The sequence below is a fragment of the Petaurus breviceps genome, unplaced genomic scaffold (genome assembly GCF_028583685.1).
Source record: "Petaurus breviceps papuanus isolate PSGF00001 unplaced genomic scaffold, PetGlider_PUasm1.0 90903, whole genome shotgun sequence".
Lineage (NCBI taxonomy): Eukaryota > Metazoa > Chordata > Mammalia > Diprotodontia > Petauridae > Petaurus > Petaurus breviceps.
Genome location: NW_027187376.1, coordinates 4,248,325 through 4,266,872, shown reverse-complemented (window position 1 = coordinate 4,266,872; position 18,548 = coordinate 4,248,325). Strand labels below are relative to the sequence as shown.

Below are 18,548 nucleotides of genomic sequence, written 5' to 3'. Positions count from 1 at the left end.
ATGTATTAAGCATTTTCTAATGTGCCAGGCATTGTGATAAGCTTTGGTTCAATAAAGCCACAGGTCAATAATTTGGTAACTAGGTCAAGTTTAACTATAGTCTATGGTCTGGAGGTGTCAAAAATGCCCATTAAGTCCACAACACTCTTGAATTAAGTTCAAACCAGACTAAAATATAATTGGGAAACATTTAAGAATACAATAAAACATAGATAACATTATATTTGGAAACTAGGTCAATCTGCATTTCATAGGGATTCCTATGTACAGTTTAGTGGTCCTGTGGGTTTGACACCACTGGTGTATACCAATATTGGAATTTTATGCCAGTCTTAGAATCCCTGTTCTTACCTAGACTTTGAAAAGGATCTGAGAGAATTCTGTGACGTAGGCTGATAAAATCATAGTCTTAGTCCTGAAAGGAAACTTCAAAGTGATTTAATCAACCTTCTTCATTTTATAGAAGAGGAAACTGCTGCCCAGAGAGGGGAAGTGATTTATACATCATATAGTCAATAGTTCCAGAGCTAAGATTTGAACCCAATTTCTTAGACTCTAAGTACAGTAGCCTTCCTATTGGCTATTCTGCACCCCTCACCCCCAAAGGCGTTCTTCCTACTGATATTTTCTCCTCCAAATACCCAAACCCACCATTCAGCTCTCTCTACATTCCAGTTGTTGCACGACTGTCTGAGCCTTCCATTTTGTACTATACTTTAGCAGCAACCTTTGCTCTTGTTCTACAGACAAGTAGAGTCAAGATTGGGGATAGATGGCAGTTTGAAAGGGGAAATAGAAAGAGAATTCAATCTAATCAGTCGTTTGTTAGCAAACTTCCAAAAATTTATAAAGTAAAATGGGGATATTATTTGTGCATTTAAATAATCCCCTGCCTTCATGTTATCCTGGATATCTGAGACATGGAAATTTTCCTTTTGTGCTGACTGGTACATTTTGAATCGATAATTTGTAAAATTATGAAACTATGGCATGCATGCTGGTTTTTTAGACACTCAGAACTGGCAGAACTAAGGGGCAATCATTATTAGTTAGGCACAGAAAGCATGGGGACCAAAAAAACCCAACACAAAGTACAGAGATAAGTGGTGAAAGGGGTACAGAGGCAAATGGAATGGGGACAGGAGATGAAATGGCAAAGAAGGCAGTGTGAGGAAGAGGATGGGGATGGCAAGAGGCAGAGAGTATCACTCACATAATCATGGATTAGAGTTGGGAGCATTGGGCAGCATGGAGACAATGGAGATGGAAGAGGGCCTGAGGTAGGGACAGTCAGGAATTTGAGGTCTCATTTTGATAGGATTTGGGGGAGTTACTTCATTAACATATCTGTATCATCTTAAAGTTTTCAGTAAAAATGTAAAGTTATTATGACTACATAACTCAAAATTATCAGCATGTTTTAGCATTCTGTTGGCCTTATTATGGATGTCTGGAATTTGTCTGAGATTACACAGCAGAGGACCAAAAGGCCCTGACAGCAGCACCTAGATGGCTTTTACTTATTCAACACATACTACCACAATGTGGATTTTGGTTAATATACAACACAATTTGTAAATTATGCTCCTTTGATCTTTTTGAACTTTATGATTATGATCCTTTTGAGCTTTAAAGTGACTTCAAGGTTCCCCTTTGCATTTCCTGCTATTGGACTTTTATACTAGTTATTTATAAATTTACTGACTAGAAGTGTGGTGGTGGGGGGGTGAGTGTGGTCGGGGGATCAAAACAAGATACAATTTTAACATACATTTCAATTGACAGTTACAAATTCCGATATGTGTACCTCTCCCCAACTCTACTAAAAGTAAAATGTTTATAGATCTTACTCCTCCATAAAATAATATTTTAGAATTATGATGAATCTTAGATATCAACTAACCTGACCGACACCCCAATGTATATTTGGCCATCCAGCCTCTGCTTAATCTCTTCCTGTGAGAGAATTAAAATTCTCATTGAAGTCTAACATTATTTAATGTTATCTCCCTTCAAAAATTCTTAAGTAAGCCTTCTAGTAATAGGAATCCCACTATTTAATAAGATCCCCTGTTCTATTATTGGAAAACTCTCATAGTCTCCCTGTCTTCTCTTCTTCAGGCTAGACACCTTGACCTTCATATGACATTTTCTGGATCCCCCCCTCAACTATATCACATTCCTTTACTTTCCAATGAGTTTATTCATCAACATCTCTCTTAATTATGGTACACAGAACTGAATGCAATTTTGCCAACATATTCTAGCCAGCACAGGAAACAATATGACCTCCCTTGGTCTATAAACTAATACTTTCATTAAGAGGGATATGAACTGAACCTATAATTTCATTGGTATAGGGAACTTCCTCTATCAATGCAGACTGACACCATCTCAGCAATTTATTATCTGCAAAGTCCAGATTTATAGTCTGGAACACTAAGAATTTATGTGAAAGACTTGCCCAATAATCCAGTACGTATTAAAGTTATACTTGAACACAGGTGTTCCTAGCTTTGAGACCAGCTCCTCACCACCATCCCAGTTTCATTATTACAGCCTAAAAAGGAATAAATGGTCATTTGTCAAACTTCAGACTTAGCCTTCTTTTTATTGGTAAGCTATACTTCTGATTTACACTTTGGAAAAAAAATTTCCAAGTTTCCAATAGAAGATATATTCTTTGTTCCTTCTTTCCCTATGCTTTCTTCTTTACTCTGAGCAAAATCATGTTAAAAGGCAAGCAAGTGTGTGATATCACTGTCAGATGAAAACAAGATACTTCAAGATTTATTTCAAGTAAGCTTTACATTATAAAAAGTGAGATCATAAAGGTTTTTTGGTTGAAATATACTTCAGAGATTATCTGGCTCAATCCCCTCATTTTTCCCCTTTGCGTTTTTAAAAATGTTTTAAAACTTTATTTTATCACACAGCATGTCTTAGCAAACAATGGCTTTAAGATGCAAAGCTTGTCCACTTTTAAATTATGTACACTTAACACACTTTCCCTCCAATAATGCTTCCCATTCATTCCCAGTAACAGTAATATTACTTTCTAAAATTTTACAGAGGAGAAAATTGAGGCCTATAGAGGTTGAGCACCTGGTCCATAATAATGTGGGAAAGTAGGTCTCAGCTCCTAGGATGAACACTCTCAGTACCATCCCAGTATTCGTGGTAGCTAGGTGATAAAATGTGCAAGACTGTCATTAGACCTGTAATTAGAAAGACCTGAGTTCAAAACTTATCTCAGACTCTTACTAACTGTGTAGCTGGCAAAATCACTCAATCTCTCTCAGACCCAGTTACTTTACCTGTAAAATGGGGATAATAATACCAGCTACCTTTGAGGGTTGTTGTGAAAATCAAAGGAGATAACTCATGTAAAGTGTTATGTTTTATTAATCTTAAAGTACTATTGATATTACTACCTAAATAACTTAACCTCTCAGAATCAGTTTCCTCACCTATAACAAGAGGTATTTCAATGAGATGATCTTTCAAATTCCTCCCAAATATACATTTTTTGATCATAGGATTTTATGATCTAGGTGATTTCCTCTCCATAGAATGTAAACACTGAGGGCTGGGACTATTTCATCTTGTCTTTGTATACCCCGTGTGGTAGCCTATGCTTAATAAATTTGTGTTGAAATTAAAGGAAAATAAATTAGTTACCAAAAAAGAATTAATTACAAAAAAAGTTTGGCATAATGTGTTTGAGGTTTAGTTACAAATTTCAGCCCTTGACTCTTTGTATTCTGTTTTACTCACTCCCTTGTCCACATTACATTCTGGGAGGCTATGGCTTTTTTCTTTGAGTTTCTCTACCAATCACAATGACCAACTAAAAAAATAGAAGCCAGAGTCCTAAATTGCTAGAAACTATATGCTTTATTTGGATCCACATGAAGTCTTCAAATTTCTCTACCAAATACTTAATTATTTACTCTTTAACTGGTTGATACTTCCTAACCATCCAACATCCATATTTTTCTTTCTTGTTACCATAAGACTAGATTTAAATTGGGGTGGTAATTAAAGAGTACTAATGGGGTAGAGTTAAGGAAGGAAGGCTTGTAGTTGGTATAATCAGAGACAGGGTCCCTATGTGTGGAGACCCTTAATTTATTTTGACTCACCTATGATTTAAGCCTGCATCAACCCAGCAGTAACAACCTAGGCCTAAGCCACCTAGCTTTCCAATTGATCACCAAGATTGAAGACAGGGCAGATACTTAGCTATCAAAAAGTATGATATAAATCAAGGAAGAAAGTCAACAAGAATTCAAAGCATCAGGGTATTATTAAGTTGTAGATAACCTGTGTAACAGAAAAGCTAATGGCAAAATGAGTTATCCCAAGTACTCATTGGACTACTCAGACTCAGAGGGTCCACTACTACCCTAAGACATGAAGTGTCCAGTAAATTACTTCAGTGTTTTTAGTTTCATCAATGGAGATGCCCCCTTTGCCATTTCAGATTACTATTTCTCAATGCCTTAAGAAATGGTCTTCCAAGGGGCGGCCAGGTAGCACAGTGAGTAAGAGCACCGGCTCCAGTGTTGAGACCTGGAGATCGAATCCCAGGCTCAGACACTTAGCACCCACCCAGCAACACCTGGCCGTGTAACCTTGAGCAAGTTACTTAACCCCAATTGCTTAGGGGCAACCAGGTGGCTCAGTGAGTAAGAGCACCGGCTCCAGTGTTGGGATGACCTGGATCAAATTCGGGCTCAGATACTCAGCACCACACCCAGAAATAACTGGCCGTGTAACCTTGAGCAAGTTACTTAACCCCAATTGCTTAAAAAAAAAAAAAAGAAATGGTCTTCCTGAGTCATTGCGGTCAAAAATGCCCATCAGCTTCTGGAAAACCTCTCTGAGCTTAGTCAGACTAACACTTATGATAGACTCTCAGTCCTCCTCCAGACCTGCATTCAAAATACTTCCATCATGCTAATATTGTGGTAGGGTTTGAGGTTCTTGGACATAACCTTTGAGAACCCAGGCTCAATCTCTGTCACAATGAAGCCTTAGATTAGGGTTTTATTGAAGGACTATCTAAGTTATACTAAAGGATAAATAATTGAAGGAAAATGTTTATCCTAATGTCAGGGGTTGAGAACTGGAGAGAGTTTTTAATCAAAATTTGAAAGCATACCTGGTATTCCTCTTAAAGACCATTTTTCTTTAAGGATGACTACCCTGTGCCTCATTCCTGCTGTCTTTCAGCTGACAAACTATGCCATCTTCATGACTGTTTCCTGTTTTTAATAAGCACCTCATTAAATGAACCTCCTTATTGCTACCCACCTCCTCCTGGAATGTATTTCTACTCTCCTATTGTTTTTCTGCCTAGCTATTAATCCCAACTAGATGGGGGCTGTGCCTGGCTGATATTATAAAGCATCTAGCATATTGCTGATGCTTGATGTATTTTTACTAGCATTTTAGAGTGAATAGTGACATAAAATTATGAAATGGCCTTACAATTAATATCAGCAGACAGTAATCTTTGAAGCCTTTCCAAAAGGTAAAAGTATAGCCTTGATGACTAACACACGAGGAAGAAGTCATCTGACTAAGAAGGATTGGGAAGTAAATATTTCCCCAAACTTTGTGCCCTTATGATCCTGTCAACCCTTTCCACTGATGGCATGGTATGATAGAGGGAACCCTGAGCCGAGTCAGAAGGCCTGCTGCTGTCCCTTAGTTGAATGAATAAGAGGAAATCATCAAACCTCTCTGACTTCCAGTTTCCTGTAAAATGGAGATAATAACATCTGATTTGTCTAAATCATAAAGTCATTATGAAGAAATCACTTTGTTAAATTGTAAACATTATATAAACCTGAGCTAGTAAAATTACCAGTCAAATCTAATCACTGAGCTTCTATTTGACAATCTATACTCTCTATTATTCTTTCTTTACTGTTCTACCTCAGTGTAGATTTGTATTGTAAACAAACTTCCTTAACAAGAATAATAGTAGCTAGCAGTTAAAGTTTACAAAGTGCTTTAAAATATGATCTAGTTTTATGCTCCCAGAAATCTTGAAAGCTATGTGTTATTATTATCTCCATTTTATAGAAGAGGAAACTAAGGCAGAGAGAGCTTAAGTAATTTTTCCAGGGCCACACAGCTAGTAAGTTTCTGAAGGCAGATTTGAACTAAGGGCTTCCTGATTCCAAGTCTAATGCTATATTCATGGCACTACTCAGCTGCCTGTGGGTGCCTTAATCATCTTCAATATATTGGGACATTTTTATTATGATTTGTTTTGCTTCTTCATCTTAAAAATTTAGCCTATTTTTTCAGAACTTAGCACTGACTATCTCAAAAAATAGGTTGTGATCAATAATTGCTGGTTGAATGAATGAAACTGATTCAATTTAATAAGCACAAATTAAGTTCCTACTATATACTGGGTGCCAAGTTATGGATTGGGGATACAAAAGCAGTAATAATATAGTCCCGGCCCTCCAGGAGCTTGTATGAAGGAGTGATTTTTCTCTCTCTCTTAATACTTTGGTCCCTTTTCTCCCTTTTCTCTCATTATCCTCCCCCTTACACTCCCTATTTCTATATTTTGTGTTTTCCCCTAGCTTTCTTCACTGAAAAATAAAAGGGAGACTTGCTTTAAGATAAAATTAATAACTATATAGCAGAAAAAGTATTGAATCTGGAGTCAAGAAAGGCCTTGATTCAAATCCTGACTCTGACATTTTCTATCAGTGTGACCACGGACAAATCACAACTTCATGAAACCTCAGTTTATTTACCTGTAAATAACACCTGTAGGATCTATAAATTACACCTGTAGGACCTCACTCTCAGTTGCGTGAGAATAATGAAGCAAGGGTATATGTAACTCTTGTCAGCTATAGCCAAACTTCATCATTGCCTGCATGCTAAAAATCAGCACCTGATGTTTACTTTGGAATAACAAATTCAGGGCCCTCTTGGGGATTATGCTTATTTTAACATGTTTGCATGATAACAGTACCAAGACTTTCAATTATTCTATACCTCTTTATATACTTTCCTTTCACTATTTTAAGTTTTTCCAGTTGTCTCCACTTTACCCATAACCAAATTCTCCCTCTCCATCTCTAATTTTAACTTTTTAGTTTCCTTATTTTCCATTTCTTTTCTCCTTATGAATTTTTTTCCCTTTCTTTCAATCAGTTTATCAACAAGCATTTACTGAGTGCTCACCCTTATGCCAGGCACTGTGTTAAGCCAAAACATAAAACAGTTATTGTTTTTTGCTCCCCAATGTCCAAAAATATAGGTGGCTTTTGACAAATGTAGAGCATTTAAGTATAAGACTTCTTAGAGGTCATGTAATTCAATGATCTAATCTTTAAGTGGAGAAACTGAGCCAAGACAGTTAAAGTAACTTGTCTGTTGGCTGTCAGTCATGACAACCAGCAGAAGAACTGAGAATCCTTGGCCTGAAATTGAGCTTACTGGTATTGGCCCAATAGCCTATTTTTCCAAATCAAATTCACCTATTTTAATCTTGCTTCTCTCTGTCTTTTTCAATCATTGGACTCACTCAGACCCAGAGGGTCCATCATTAATCCTAGTGCCTGACACTGAGCAGGAGCTTAATAAAATACTTGTTGATTGGTCAATCTTATGACCTGGTCTCCAACTTTCTTGTGGTGTTCTCCCACACATAGGGTTAGACAGCTTATGAGACTAGGGAGAGTTTTGTTTAGTTGGTCTTCCTGATAAGGGTGTTTCTGTAGCTTTCTGGCTGTTCACCAAGGATCACCATGTACTCAAATATGGGGATAGTAGACAACTTATTGACCGTTATAGATCTGACCAGAGATTTAAAAAACAGGTTTCAAACACGTGGCTCAGGGACACAAGGTGGCCCACAACAGTCCTGAGCATGACCCAAACTATATTAGATTGTGACTGGGAAATATTTAAGAAAATAAATAAAAATACAACAAAATGTACATGGTTTTCTAAGTTAAGGTGCAGCCTGAAGGGATCCTTATGTATGGTTTAATGGCCCCTTTTTTATTTATGTTTGACACCACTGCTCTGGAAGAACACTTGATTTCCTTTCATATCAAATACAAAAGGAAAGGAGACTTATAAGCCAACCATGCCTTCCACAATTGACACAAGAGAAAAGTCAACTTCATAATCCTCTTTTGCCTCCACATATCTAAATTCCATTCCAGTCTCAGGAAGAAAATTTTTAAAAGACTTTTCTATATTTGTATACTGTTGTATACTGTTTACAGTATAAACCCAAAGTGTATTAAGAACAAAGAGAGAATTTGACACAGAAGATGTACTATATCATCAGTCTTTGGGACAGGGGGACAAAATGGAGATACAGGATCAAAGATGGTATCATTTAATAATTGAATCTATTCTGCAACTGACCCTACTGTGTACTTAGTTATTCTTTGTTTGTTTTACAGTCATATCCAACTCTCTGTGACGGAATTTGAGGTTTTCTTGGCAGAGGTATGGAGTGTTTTTCCATGTCCTTCTCCGGCTCATTTTACAGACAAGGAAACTAAGAAAAACAGGGTTAAGTGACTTGCCCAGGGTCACATAGCTAGTGTCTGAGGCCAGAAATTCAGGAAGATGAGGCTTCCTGACCATAGGTCCAGTAATCTGTCTACTATACCACCTAGCTGGCCGTTCTGTATTATTGCCCTATCTTGTATAATTGCTCAAGTCACATTTTCCTTCCTAAATTAAGCTCAGCAATGCAGATTTTTCTTTGACTTAGTTTAAAGTTACATGTTAACTTTATTACTTAGTTAAAAGTTAACTTTTTAAAAATGACATATTGTTCAACTTTAGCCCTCTTTGCAAATCCAGGGAGTGTGATAATTCAGGTCTACTAACAAGGCCTACAAAATGTTGATGGGTCCCATAAAACAATGAACATTTCTTAATTGTAAGAGCGGGGTGGTCACTAGCTCCACACAGGTATGTTAACCCACTTTCTTTGATGTAACCAATCATGCACCTACACCTATGATGCTTTCTACCCTGTAACTAATCATATTGTCTCCCCCCACCTACATAATTCTGTGCTCCCCAAAACTGTAAGACTGGTGAGTCCTATATTGGAGTTGTTGATTTTTGTCCTTCTTATTGAAGAGGACAATGACATCAGGGAGATGATGATATGACATGCAGGTGAACTGGGTTTAAGTGAGGGAGGGTCTGTGCAAAGTCACCAGCCTCACTTTCTTCTCTGGAGCCACCTAGGTCCATTGGCCAGATATACATCAGGACTACTGAAGATGGTCCCACATTCAGTGCAAGACCTTGGCCTTTTAAAGCTAAGGTCTCTCCCAGGTTTCAGTTTGTCTGAGGCAAAGCCCATTCAGTGATCAAGGCTAGGGAAAAAAATGAGGCAAAGAATGGCCTCTTTAACCTTGTCCAAAAACCTCCCCGTCCCCCAATTTCCACCCCCCCACCCCTGAAAAAAATCTAGGAGGGCAAGACCCTCCAGGTTTTTGGTCAAAATGGAAACAATTTCTATTTACATTTACTGGGTCAATCCGGACCCAAACAATGACAAAGTGGGGTTTGGTCTGGGACCTATTGTTGATCAATCAGTGACAGCTAGAGTTATTTCAGTTTAAGGAATGGTCCTTAAGAAAGAAATCTAGCCTGTAAACCCCAAGATATCTTGGCTTGTTTCCAAAGGGAAAGAAAGAAAGAAAAAAAATTATATTGCCCAAATGGTCAGTTTCCACTGGGTCCCCAGTGGGACAGCTCCTACTACTCACAGCTGTCATTTGTTCCATGTTCTTGAAAAGGACTATGGCAATAGGGAGGTCCTTGGTCATTGAAAGAGGCTATTGACCAAATTTATTGATTACTTCTAGCCTAACTAATAAATTGATCATGATTAGCCATTGTGTCTCAGTTTACTTTAATTTTCAAATTTTAAATTTTTGAATTTCAAATTTTTAAATTTCAAACAAAACTTATCTCCTTTCAGGGTCCCTCACTTGAAAGATACTACTACCCCCTCCTCCAAGTATCTAATTATCTTCTTCTGCCCCCTAGCTCACCAGGGACCTTCCCTGAGGCGACTTAGCCAGGTCTCTGCTTCATTGGGAGTACCTCATGTTTTGTGCCTTTCCTTGGTTCCCTCCTTGTCATCAAAACTGGTCATATTCCCATAAGACCCTGCTATTTCCATGTGGCACTCACTCCATCACATAAGGTAATTCAAGCTAATGAATTATTGGGATGAATGTATTTTTTTCCCAAGTAATAAGAGTGGGTTTCCAAAGACTTTCTGAAGACAGCACTTTCAGGAACTGCTTCAAAGATGGTCATTTTAGGCAAAATGACATATTAGTGAGGGAGTTTTTTGGAGGCAATACCACGCATTTCATCTCTTTCCAAAACCTCTCACCTCTCCACCAAACCTCATTGCATATATTTGTTTCCAAACCCAACCTCTCCTCCCATTCACCCATGACTCTTTCACTCCTTTCACCTTTTGGGTCACTGCTGAAATCATATCAGGCAGGTAGCAATCTACTCTGCCTAAATAAATATTGGTCCTAGAGTACAGAAGGATCACTACAACTTCCCAGATAAGGATGGATATTGTTATTAAAATGTCAAAAAACATAGTAACCAGGAGAAACATCTTTATGACTTTTTCTTACCAGTGGGTAATAGTCATGGGTCTCTCAGGTTATAAGAAAGAGTCTACATTCAATGATCTGTTTATCAATGGCAATGTCCATCATTAATAGACATTGGCATTGGACTAAAGAAGGACCCTATTTAGTTGTTTCATCTTTACTCTAAGAACTTTGTTTCATGCAAACCTCCCTCCAAACACACTCCCACACGAGCACAATTGTTCTGAATAACATTTATCACAACTCCTTTGAAGAGTTAAAGTTTGCCCTTAAATAACTGTGCCAGTTTCTCCATGGTAGCTGCCACCTGACAGAGGGAATTATTCTTTGGTGCTTATTCCATCGCAAAGAAGCCACCAAACTTCTAATGAGTTTATAATCTCATGCCTACAATCAATTAGAATGAACATATAATTCCTATCAATCACCTTTACTCAACCATATTCAGAAAGCCAAGTGGACAGTTACCTCCTTTTCTTGGCATACTTAATATTTATGCTCCAGTACCTATGTAATGTACTTTTAAGTTTGGCCACCACAAAAAAAAATACTTAGAAATAAATAAGGGATATGTATAAAGGCTGGTTTTTCATAATCCATAATCTATTTAGCTATTATTTTACTTTTTCAACAAAAGTTGAAAAATATTGTACTTGACCAAAGCCCATTTTGAATTTCTCAAGTTTTCAAATACTCTTCTGAATTTCTGACATGTAATAAGCATAAGTCATTTCCACTCCCAATCTCCAGGGATACTATCTGGTGAGAATCTAATAGCCTACTCTATAATTTGAAAAGTAAACATCAGTGTAAGAACAGAAAAAGATTTTGCAATGAACATCATGAGGAAGACAAAACTATGGTAACAACTAAGCAAGTCCATCTTCATTCTTTATTTGCCATTCCCAAAGAATGGATTTTTGGTTCTAAGAGTCCTCAAATATCCTATTATGAAAGTATTGATTTTAATCTGCCTATATTTTCCCCACTTATTTTACCTCAGACCTAGCAGCTCTCTACTGAATATTATTCCCCATTTGTTTTCAAATCTGTTATTTTTAATTAGTACCTTTGGATGAAAGAAGCATAAGACTCCTTAATTTCATCTTTCTAACTGAATTTGTAAAGAAAATATTCAAAAGCATTTTGGCCTAAAACTGGAACTCATCCCTAGCTCTACATACTGGGTTTAACCTGGTCTCTAGATACACCGTAATAAATAGTAATAAAATGGATAATGTTTTCCTTTGCTGAGATAATACATTGGCTGATTCTTTAAGTCTATGGAAAGCCAAGCATTTTTTTTCCCTTTCCATGTTTAGACTTGTCCTACTGACTACAATGAGATATAAGAATGAATTCTAAAGAACTTGCTATTCTCCTTAGCATACTCCTCACACATCTTTTCTTTTGACCTCCTGACAGCAATAGGTTTAAGACTGCCTTGAAAGAAACACCCCAACTTCTACTCACCGGCTGTCTTTTGACACCTAGCCAATTTTTCCAAACCAAAATCCGTAGTTGATGGAAATGTGAAGCCATCTTTCAAACAACCAAATGAGACAATCCTTTCTTTTCCACCACTCTTGAAAAGTGAAATATAAAATGGATTCGCTGTCCCACTTGCAGTGTCCAGCAGGATTGAACTTTCTTCAAGGCATAGCTTTGGTGGAAAGGGGACTGGACAGAAATCCACAACACTGTTCTTCTGGGTTTATCCTCTTCTTATACTGAATTTTCATCCAACAGAAATTCTTGATGGGCTCTGCTTCCAGAAAGAGAGAGAGAGAGAGGCAAAATCAGAGGCTTAAGTGGTTTTTGCTCATTCAAGAATAGTATTAAGTTGCTGTGAGTTGCATTATGTTAGGCTCCAAAGAGAATGAATGTCATTCAGATAATGTTCTCACTGTTAATAAAAAAAAAAAAAAGCAAAACACACCTCCTACTCTACATGAAATTAACTGCCTATCCACACCTTTAAGAACGTGTCACCTGCATAAGACTCGTCATAAGGAATTAGGTGGGACTCTTGACGGGCCAGTATGACTTGTCTTGCATTTTCTTACCTTTCTTTATCATCTGCTTTAGGAGAAGCATAACACAGACAGTATTGCCCAGTACTGGCTCTGGGCACAATTCCTTTTCTACTAATTGAACTGGCATTATATCTCCTGAGCCAATAAACTCAGAGTTAAGCCTGAAATCTCTAGCTTGAATTTGAACACACTGTTGAATGTAATTGAGAAAATCTTCTTCAAGTCTACTATTTTGGTTTTTTAAGGGTACTGAGTAAGCAAGTATTTATTAAATGCTTGACACTATGGCAGAGGTCATTCCCCATCCTTAAATATATTAAAGCATTATTTGAAGATATGGATTCATGACCTGGGGTCCTTCTCTATTTGGGGTGATTACAATTTGCCAGGTTCTCCATGTGAAATTATAATATGAACCCTTGCAGATCTCTACTGTGGTACATAGGGAAAAAAATTCAGCTGCATTAGCTTCAGAAGACAGCATGTGAGGTGAGATTTGAAATTCAACTTCCTGATTTTTTTATTAGTTAATTATTTTAGTCTTCAACATTCATTTCCACAAGATTTTGAGTTGCAAATTTTCTCCCCATCTCTCCCCTCCCCCCACCCCGAGATGGCATGCATTCTAATTATCCCTTCCCCTAGTCTGCCCTCTCCTCTATCACCCTCCATCCATATCCCCCTCACTTTCTTATAGGGCATGATAGAGTTCTACACTACATTGCCTGTACATCTTATTTCCCAGTTACATGTAAAAACAATTTTTGACATTTGTTATTAAAACTTTGGGTTCCAAATTCCTTCCCTTCTTCCCTCCCCACCCACCCTCATTGAGAAGGCAAGCAATTCAATGTAGGTTATACATATGTAGTTATGCAAAACAGTTCCATAATAGTCATGTTGTGAAAGACTAACTATATTTCCCTCCATCCCATCCTGCCCCCCCCATTTATTCTATTCTCTCCTTTGACCTTGTCCCTTTTCAAAAGTGACTACCTGATTCTAAGTCCAGTGTCCTAAAAACCAAGTTATAACCATATCTTAAAAACCTGATCAAGAAAAGAAACCTGGTGTCAGTGAGGGACTAATATAAAATTTGCATAGAAGAAGGTTAGGCTACTTTCTTGAATCATTCAGAGTGATTTTTATTGGTGACCAATACAATGAGGGATGGAAAGAATTGACAAATGTAGATATTATGGAGAAGTTAAGGAAATAAAGGCTCTTATAGCCTAAAGCTCCTTGTGACAAAGCAGTTATGGGTAGCTCTCCTTCATTCCTCACATGACTAGGTCTCACACTGGAAAGTAAAAGTTGAGGTAATGAACCAGGTACTATCTGTGGAATATGGGAGCAAAGACTCTAAGGAGAACCCAAACTCTGGATTATTACAATAGATTACCTATTGACTCCTCAGTTAAGTGTTAAATGAATACTTTCTATTCACTTTTGATTTCTTGGTGGGGGTTTTCTGTCTTCAAATTTGTTTTTAAGGAAAAATTAGAAATAAAAGATATTGTACTAAATAACTTCCACAGAATTTCAGGATTAGAAATGGTATCAGCAGCCATAGATTGCCTCCCCCCCCCCCACAACCAGTCCAACAATAGATTATCCAGTTTTTACCAAAGATCTCCAAAAAGAGAGAACACCTTGTCCCCTCAAGGCCGTCCATTTCTCTTTTAAACACCTCTAATTATTAAAAAATGTTTCCTTCTATCAAACCAAAATTTGCCTCTCTATGCAGCGCTCATGGCCCCTGTTTCTGCTTTGGGAGACCAAATCAAGCCACATCTATTTCCTCTCCCAAGAGACAACCCTTCAAATATGGGAAGGCCCTTCTCCATCTTTTCTTCTCTAGGGTAAACATCCCCAATTCCTCTTGCCAAATTCCATAGGGCTTGAATTTAGAGTCCTTCAGCATTCTGTTTACATTTCTGGACACTTTTTAGATTTTTTTTAATGTCCTTATAAAATTGTGATACTCAGAACTGAACTTGATACCCCAGATGTGGTTTGACCATAGCAAGGTACTTGGGTATTATCAAGTCATTCCCCAACTCTATGCCTCTGTTAATGCAGCTTAAGTTTTCATCACCTTCCAAAATGTTGTCTTATATTGAGCTTCCAATCCGTAAAACCTTCCATTTATTTTCCTGCTAGCTGTTGTTTAGCTCTGTATTTCTTTTCTTATATTTGCAAAGTTAATTTTTTCAGCCCGAATGTGTGACTTCATTATCTCTCACCTGCCCCCCACTATATCCCATCTCTGCCAAAGTCTATTGATTTTACTCTTTCAAGATGTCTCAAATACAGCCCCTTCTCTCTCTGAGACTGCCACCACCCTGGTGAAGGCCCTTATCACTTCACACCTAGCCCTGAACATCTAGTGTTCTGAATCTCTGAATTTCAGGGGAGTTTAACCATGGTAGCCAGAGGTCAGCACCGGAATCCAAGTATAAAACAATGAGACAAGCAAGGCAGTAAATTATCTCCACGCAAAAGTGCAACAGACTCTGACCCAAAGCCTGAATTCAGGAACTATAACTGGAGGGATGAGCATTTTTTTTCCCTAAATTCTGATTAGGATCAAAAATTATTGCAAATTTAGAAATTTCCCAATCCCCCAAAGAAATAACTGCCTAACAACTTCAAGCACAGACTCAAAGAAAAAAAAATTTCTCAAAGGGATGAAATTAATATCTAGAAGAAATGACTCGAGTTTAAAAAAATTAAATAAAACTTTGTAGGAAAGACTTAGAAGGAGAATAAATACCCTAGAATAAAAGGCAACTAGCTAAACTTACCCAAGAAATGGATCTCATGAAAGCTGAAATAAATCAAACAGAAATCAATGACTCCATTAGACATTTCTCATTCAGTAAGAAAATTTTCAATCAAATGATTGAGAAAAATAGAAGAAAGGGTAAAATATATGTTATCAAACTCAGCTGACCTGGAAAATTGATAAAAGACAACTTAAGAATCATTGAACTCCCTAAAAACCAGGATCAAAAAAAAAAGGAAAAAAAAATAACATTATGAGAAATAAGTATAGTCAAGCAAAATGAATTCATATATGACCATGCCCAAAACAAAATGTCTCTTTCTGGACTTTTCATCACCTCTCTGCCAAGAAGTAGGTAACATACTTCACCATAGGCCTATTGGAAACATGGTTGGTTATTGAATTGATTAGAGTTCTTAAGTCTTTCAAATTTATTTTCTTTATAATGTTGTTGTCTTTGTATAAATTGTTCTCATGGTTCTGTTCATTTCACTCAGTTGCTAAAACCCAGGATTCTCTAAAATTGTCTCCATCATTTTTTGTGGAACAATAATATTCCATGGCATGGATATACATACCACAAATTATTTAGCCCTTTCCCAATTATCTAAGAGGCAATCTAAGGCATCCTCTTAAATATTAGTTCTATCTTTTCTCCCCATTCCCCACCCCCTTTCCAATCTCCCATTAGGATCAGAAAATTTATTTTGTTTAAAGCTATTATCTCCCTAAGTAGGTATTATCACCTTGCTTAGCAGTCTTCCACCTTTCAACCCTTCTTTGTTTCCTTGTTGAATGTAAAGTATTACTAAGCCAAACACTGTGTGTGTGGGGGGGGGGGGGAAGGCTCAGTCCTCCTCTGTTTCAGATAAGAATGAAGCTCCTCTGATAATCACTTCCTCTACACCTTTCTTCATGTATACTCTTCTTCTCACATGCCCCCAATATAAGAAATACAACTTCCATCTCCTTCCTTTCTACACTGATGTATTCCTTTTTTGCTTTCCCTTTGCTCTACTTTCTTAAAACTCTCAGAATCTATCCCAGGACCTCTGTTTTTCTTATATAGCTCTCTAAATACCCTTTGAAGACATTAAGGTTCTAAAGGGACCCTTGTTCTCCATTTATTAAAAAGGCAGGCACTGTGTGTGATTCCGCCTGGAATGTTCTGAGCTAACTCCTTGTCAAATGAGAACAAACTGAAACCTTTGAGGGCAATCTCAGAATCATTGTAGCTGTATAGGAAGACTAAATCGCTGTGTAGATCAGGTTTGCCCTCTCAGGGTTTCCCAAAAGCAACCAAACAGAGGAGTGTACTCATCAGTTCTTTTACAAGCTCTCTTTGCTATAAAAACATTCAAAATTATCCCAGATAGAGCTAAAATCCATCCAACCCAAAATTCTATTTCAAACAGTTTTTTAAAAAGAGGGATATGTATTGCCAAAAAAAAAAAGTGACAGCAAACTGTGATTTTATCTTTGGGGGAATTAGTCATATACCCAAAGATTTCTAACTTTTCTTTAGCTAGTCATCTGTAATTTTTCAGAACTCATCAGAAGTGTGGATAACATAACAAAACTCTTGCCATTGTCCTAACTAGGGGATACATTGCACCTATTGCCAACTCAGCAAACTGCCTGCTCCCCATGTTAAATGAGAGGTTTAACCAAAGTAATTGGACCTGAAAGGGACTGCGGACACCATCTAGTCCAATGCTTTGATTTTTACAAAGGAGAAAACTGAGGCCCAGGGAGGGGGCCAAACTCAAACAAGGAGTTATTTATTGGAGCAAAGATTCAAACCCAAGTCACCTGACTGTAAATACAATATTCTTTCTCCTATGCCATCATTGCTTTTCAATTCTTCTGGAGGTACTCTGATTGAGATTAAATTAGATTAGATTCATACTAAAATTGTTTTTACTACACATAGAATCATTTACAGGATGTTAAACAAGGTCAAGGTCCAGGTTACCTGACTGGCTGGGTTACCTGTGAGAAAACAGTCTCAATATAGTAGTAACAAGATAAAGGTGAAAACTTTTGGATCGGTCATAAGGAGTAGAGACAGAGGGAGAATGAAGACAATTATTACTGTAATTACCCCTCAGGGGCATGTTGGGCAAACTCAAATTAACAAGGAGTTAGTTTAGAACAAAAGCACTAAAGCCTATAAGGGCAGAGGAAGAAAGAAGCCTGACTGCAGAACAGAGAATGTAGAAAAGTGTGAACATAGCAAAGCTTTGGATGAGCTACAGACTCCCCATTGCAGTCCCACACTGTGAGAAAGCATGGCATTATAAATGAGAATTATAGCACCTGGGCTAACTTGGGGGGAGGGGAGAGATCCAAGGTGCATCTGATGTGGGATGGCTCACAATAGGTTCAGCAGGAACTCTGATCTTTATCTTAAGACCAGAACCTGCGATTCAGTCTGGAAAGAATTCAGCTCAAGCCAAATTGGAGTCAGAGTTGTAAAAGTTCATTATATGCTTTACAGCAGGCAAGGGTCCTTAGGGGACCTGCAAGTTTATTATTAGGTTGTACAGTGAGCAAAAGTCCTTTAGGGGGACCCACAACCTCAAAGGGGTAGAATTAAGATTTGTATAGAATCATCCATAGTAGAACCCTTGCCAATTATCCTAACTAGGTGATTAAGGGTGGGATTAGGGAGGAGTTAAGGTGGGGACAGTGTCTAAAGGAACATGCAATTTTAATGTAACTGCTCAGGTGTATTGCCCATGATTCACTGGGAAAAAGCCCAAGGGGGGGCTACCTGGAGGTGTGGCTTTAGGCTTGAAATGTCACTAAGTCGGAACGGTTAAGGGCTGATGGAGAAGTGCCCAGTCTGCCACCCATTAGGGTCATGTTTGACAAGATTGATGTCTGGGAACCAAGGCTCTTAAGGAGTTAACCCAGAGATAGGGTCCTGAAGGATTAATTGAGGCAGCCAAGGAGTCAATCTAGAGATAGGGTACCAAAGGATTCATAGGGGCAGCAGGACACCATACAAGGGGGAGATAATAGTTGCCTACACTGGAATGTCTATAGATACAT

General features: G+C 37.8%; 1 protein-coding gene across 1 annotated transcript in view; it reads right to left on the bottom strand.

Annotated features, from left to right (window-relative positions):
- Positions 1 to 12,632, bottom strand: part of ABCA12 (ATP binding cassette subfamily A member 12) — a 239,402-nt gene extending 226,770 nt beyond the window's left edge. The window contains exon 1 of the mRNA XM_069075204.1: positions 12,141 to 12,632. Coding sequence (XP_068931305.1) covers positions 12,141 to 12,209 — 69 coding nt within the window. The 5' untranslated portion in view covers positions 12,210 to 12,632. The remainder of the gene's footprint in view (positions 1 to 12,140) is intronic.
- Between the last annotated feature and the right edge of the window lie 5,916 nt (positions 12,633 to 18,548).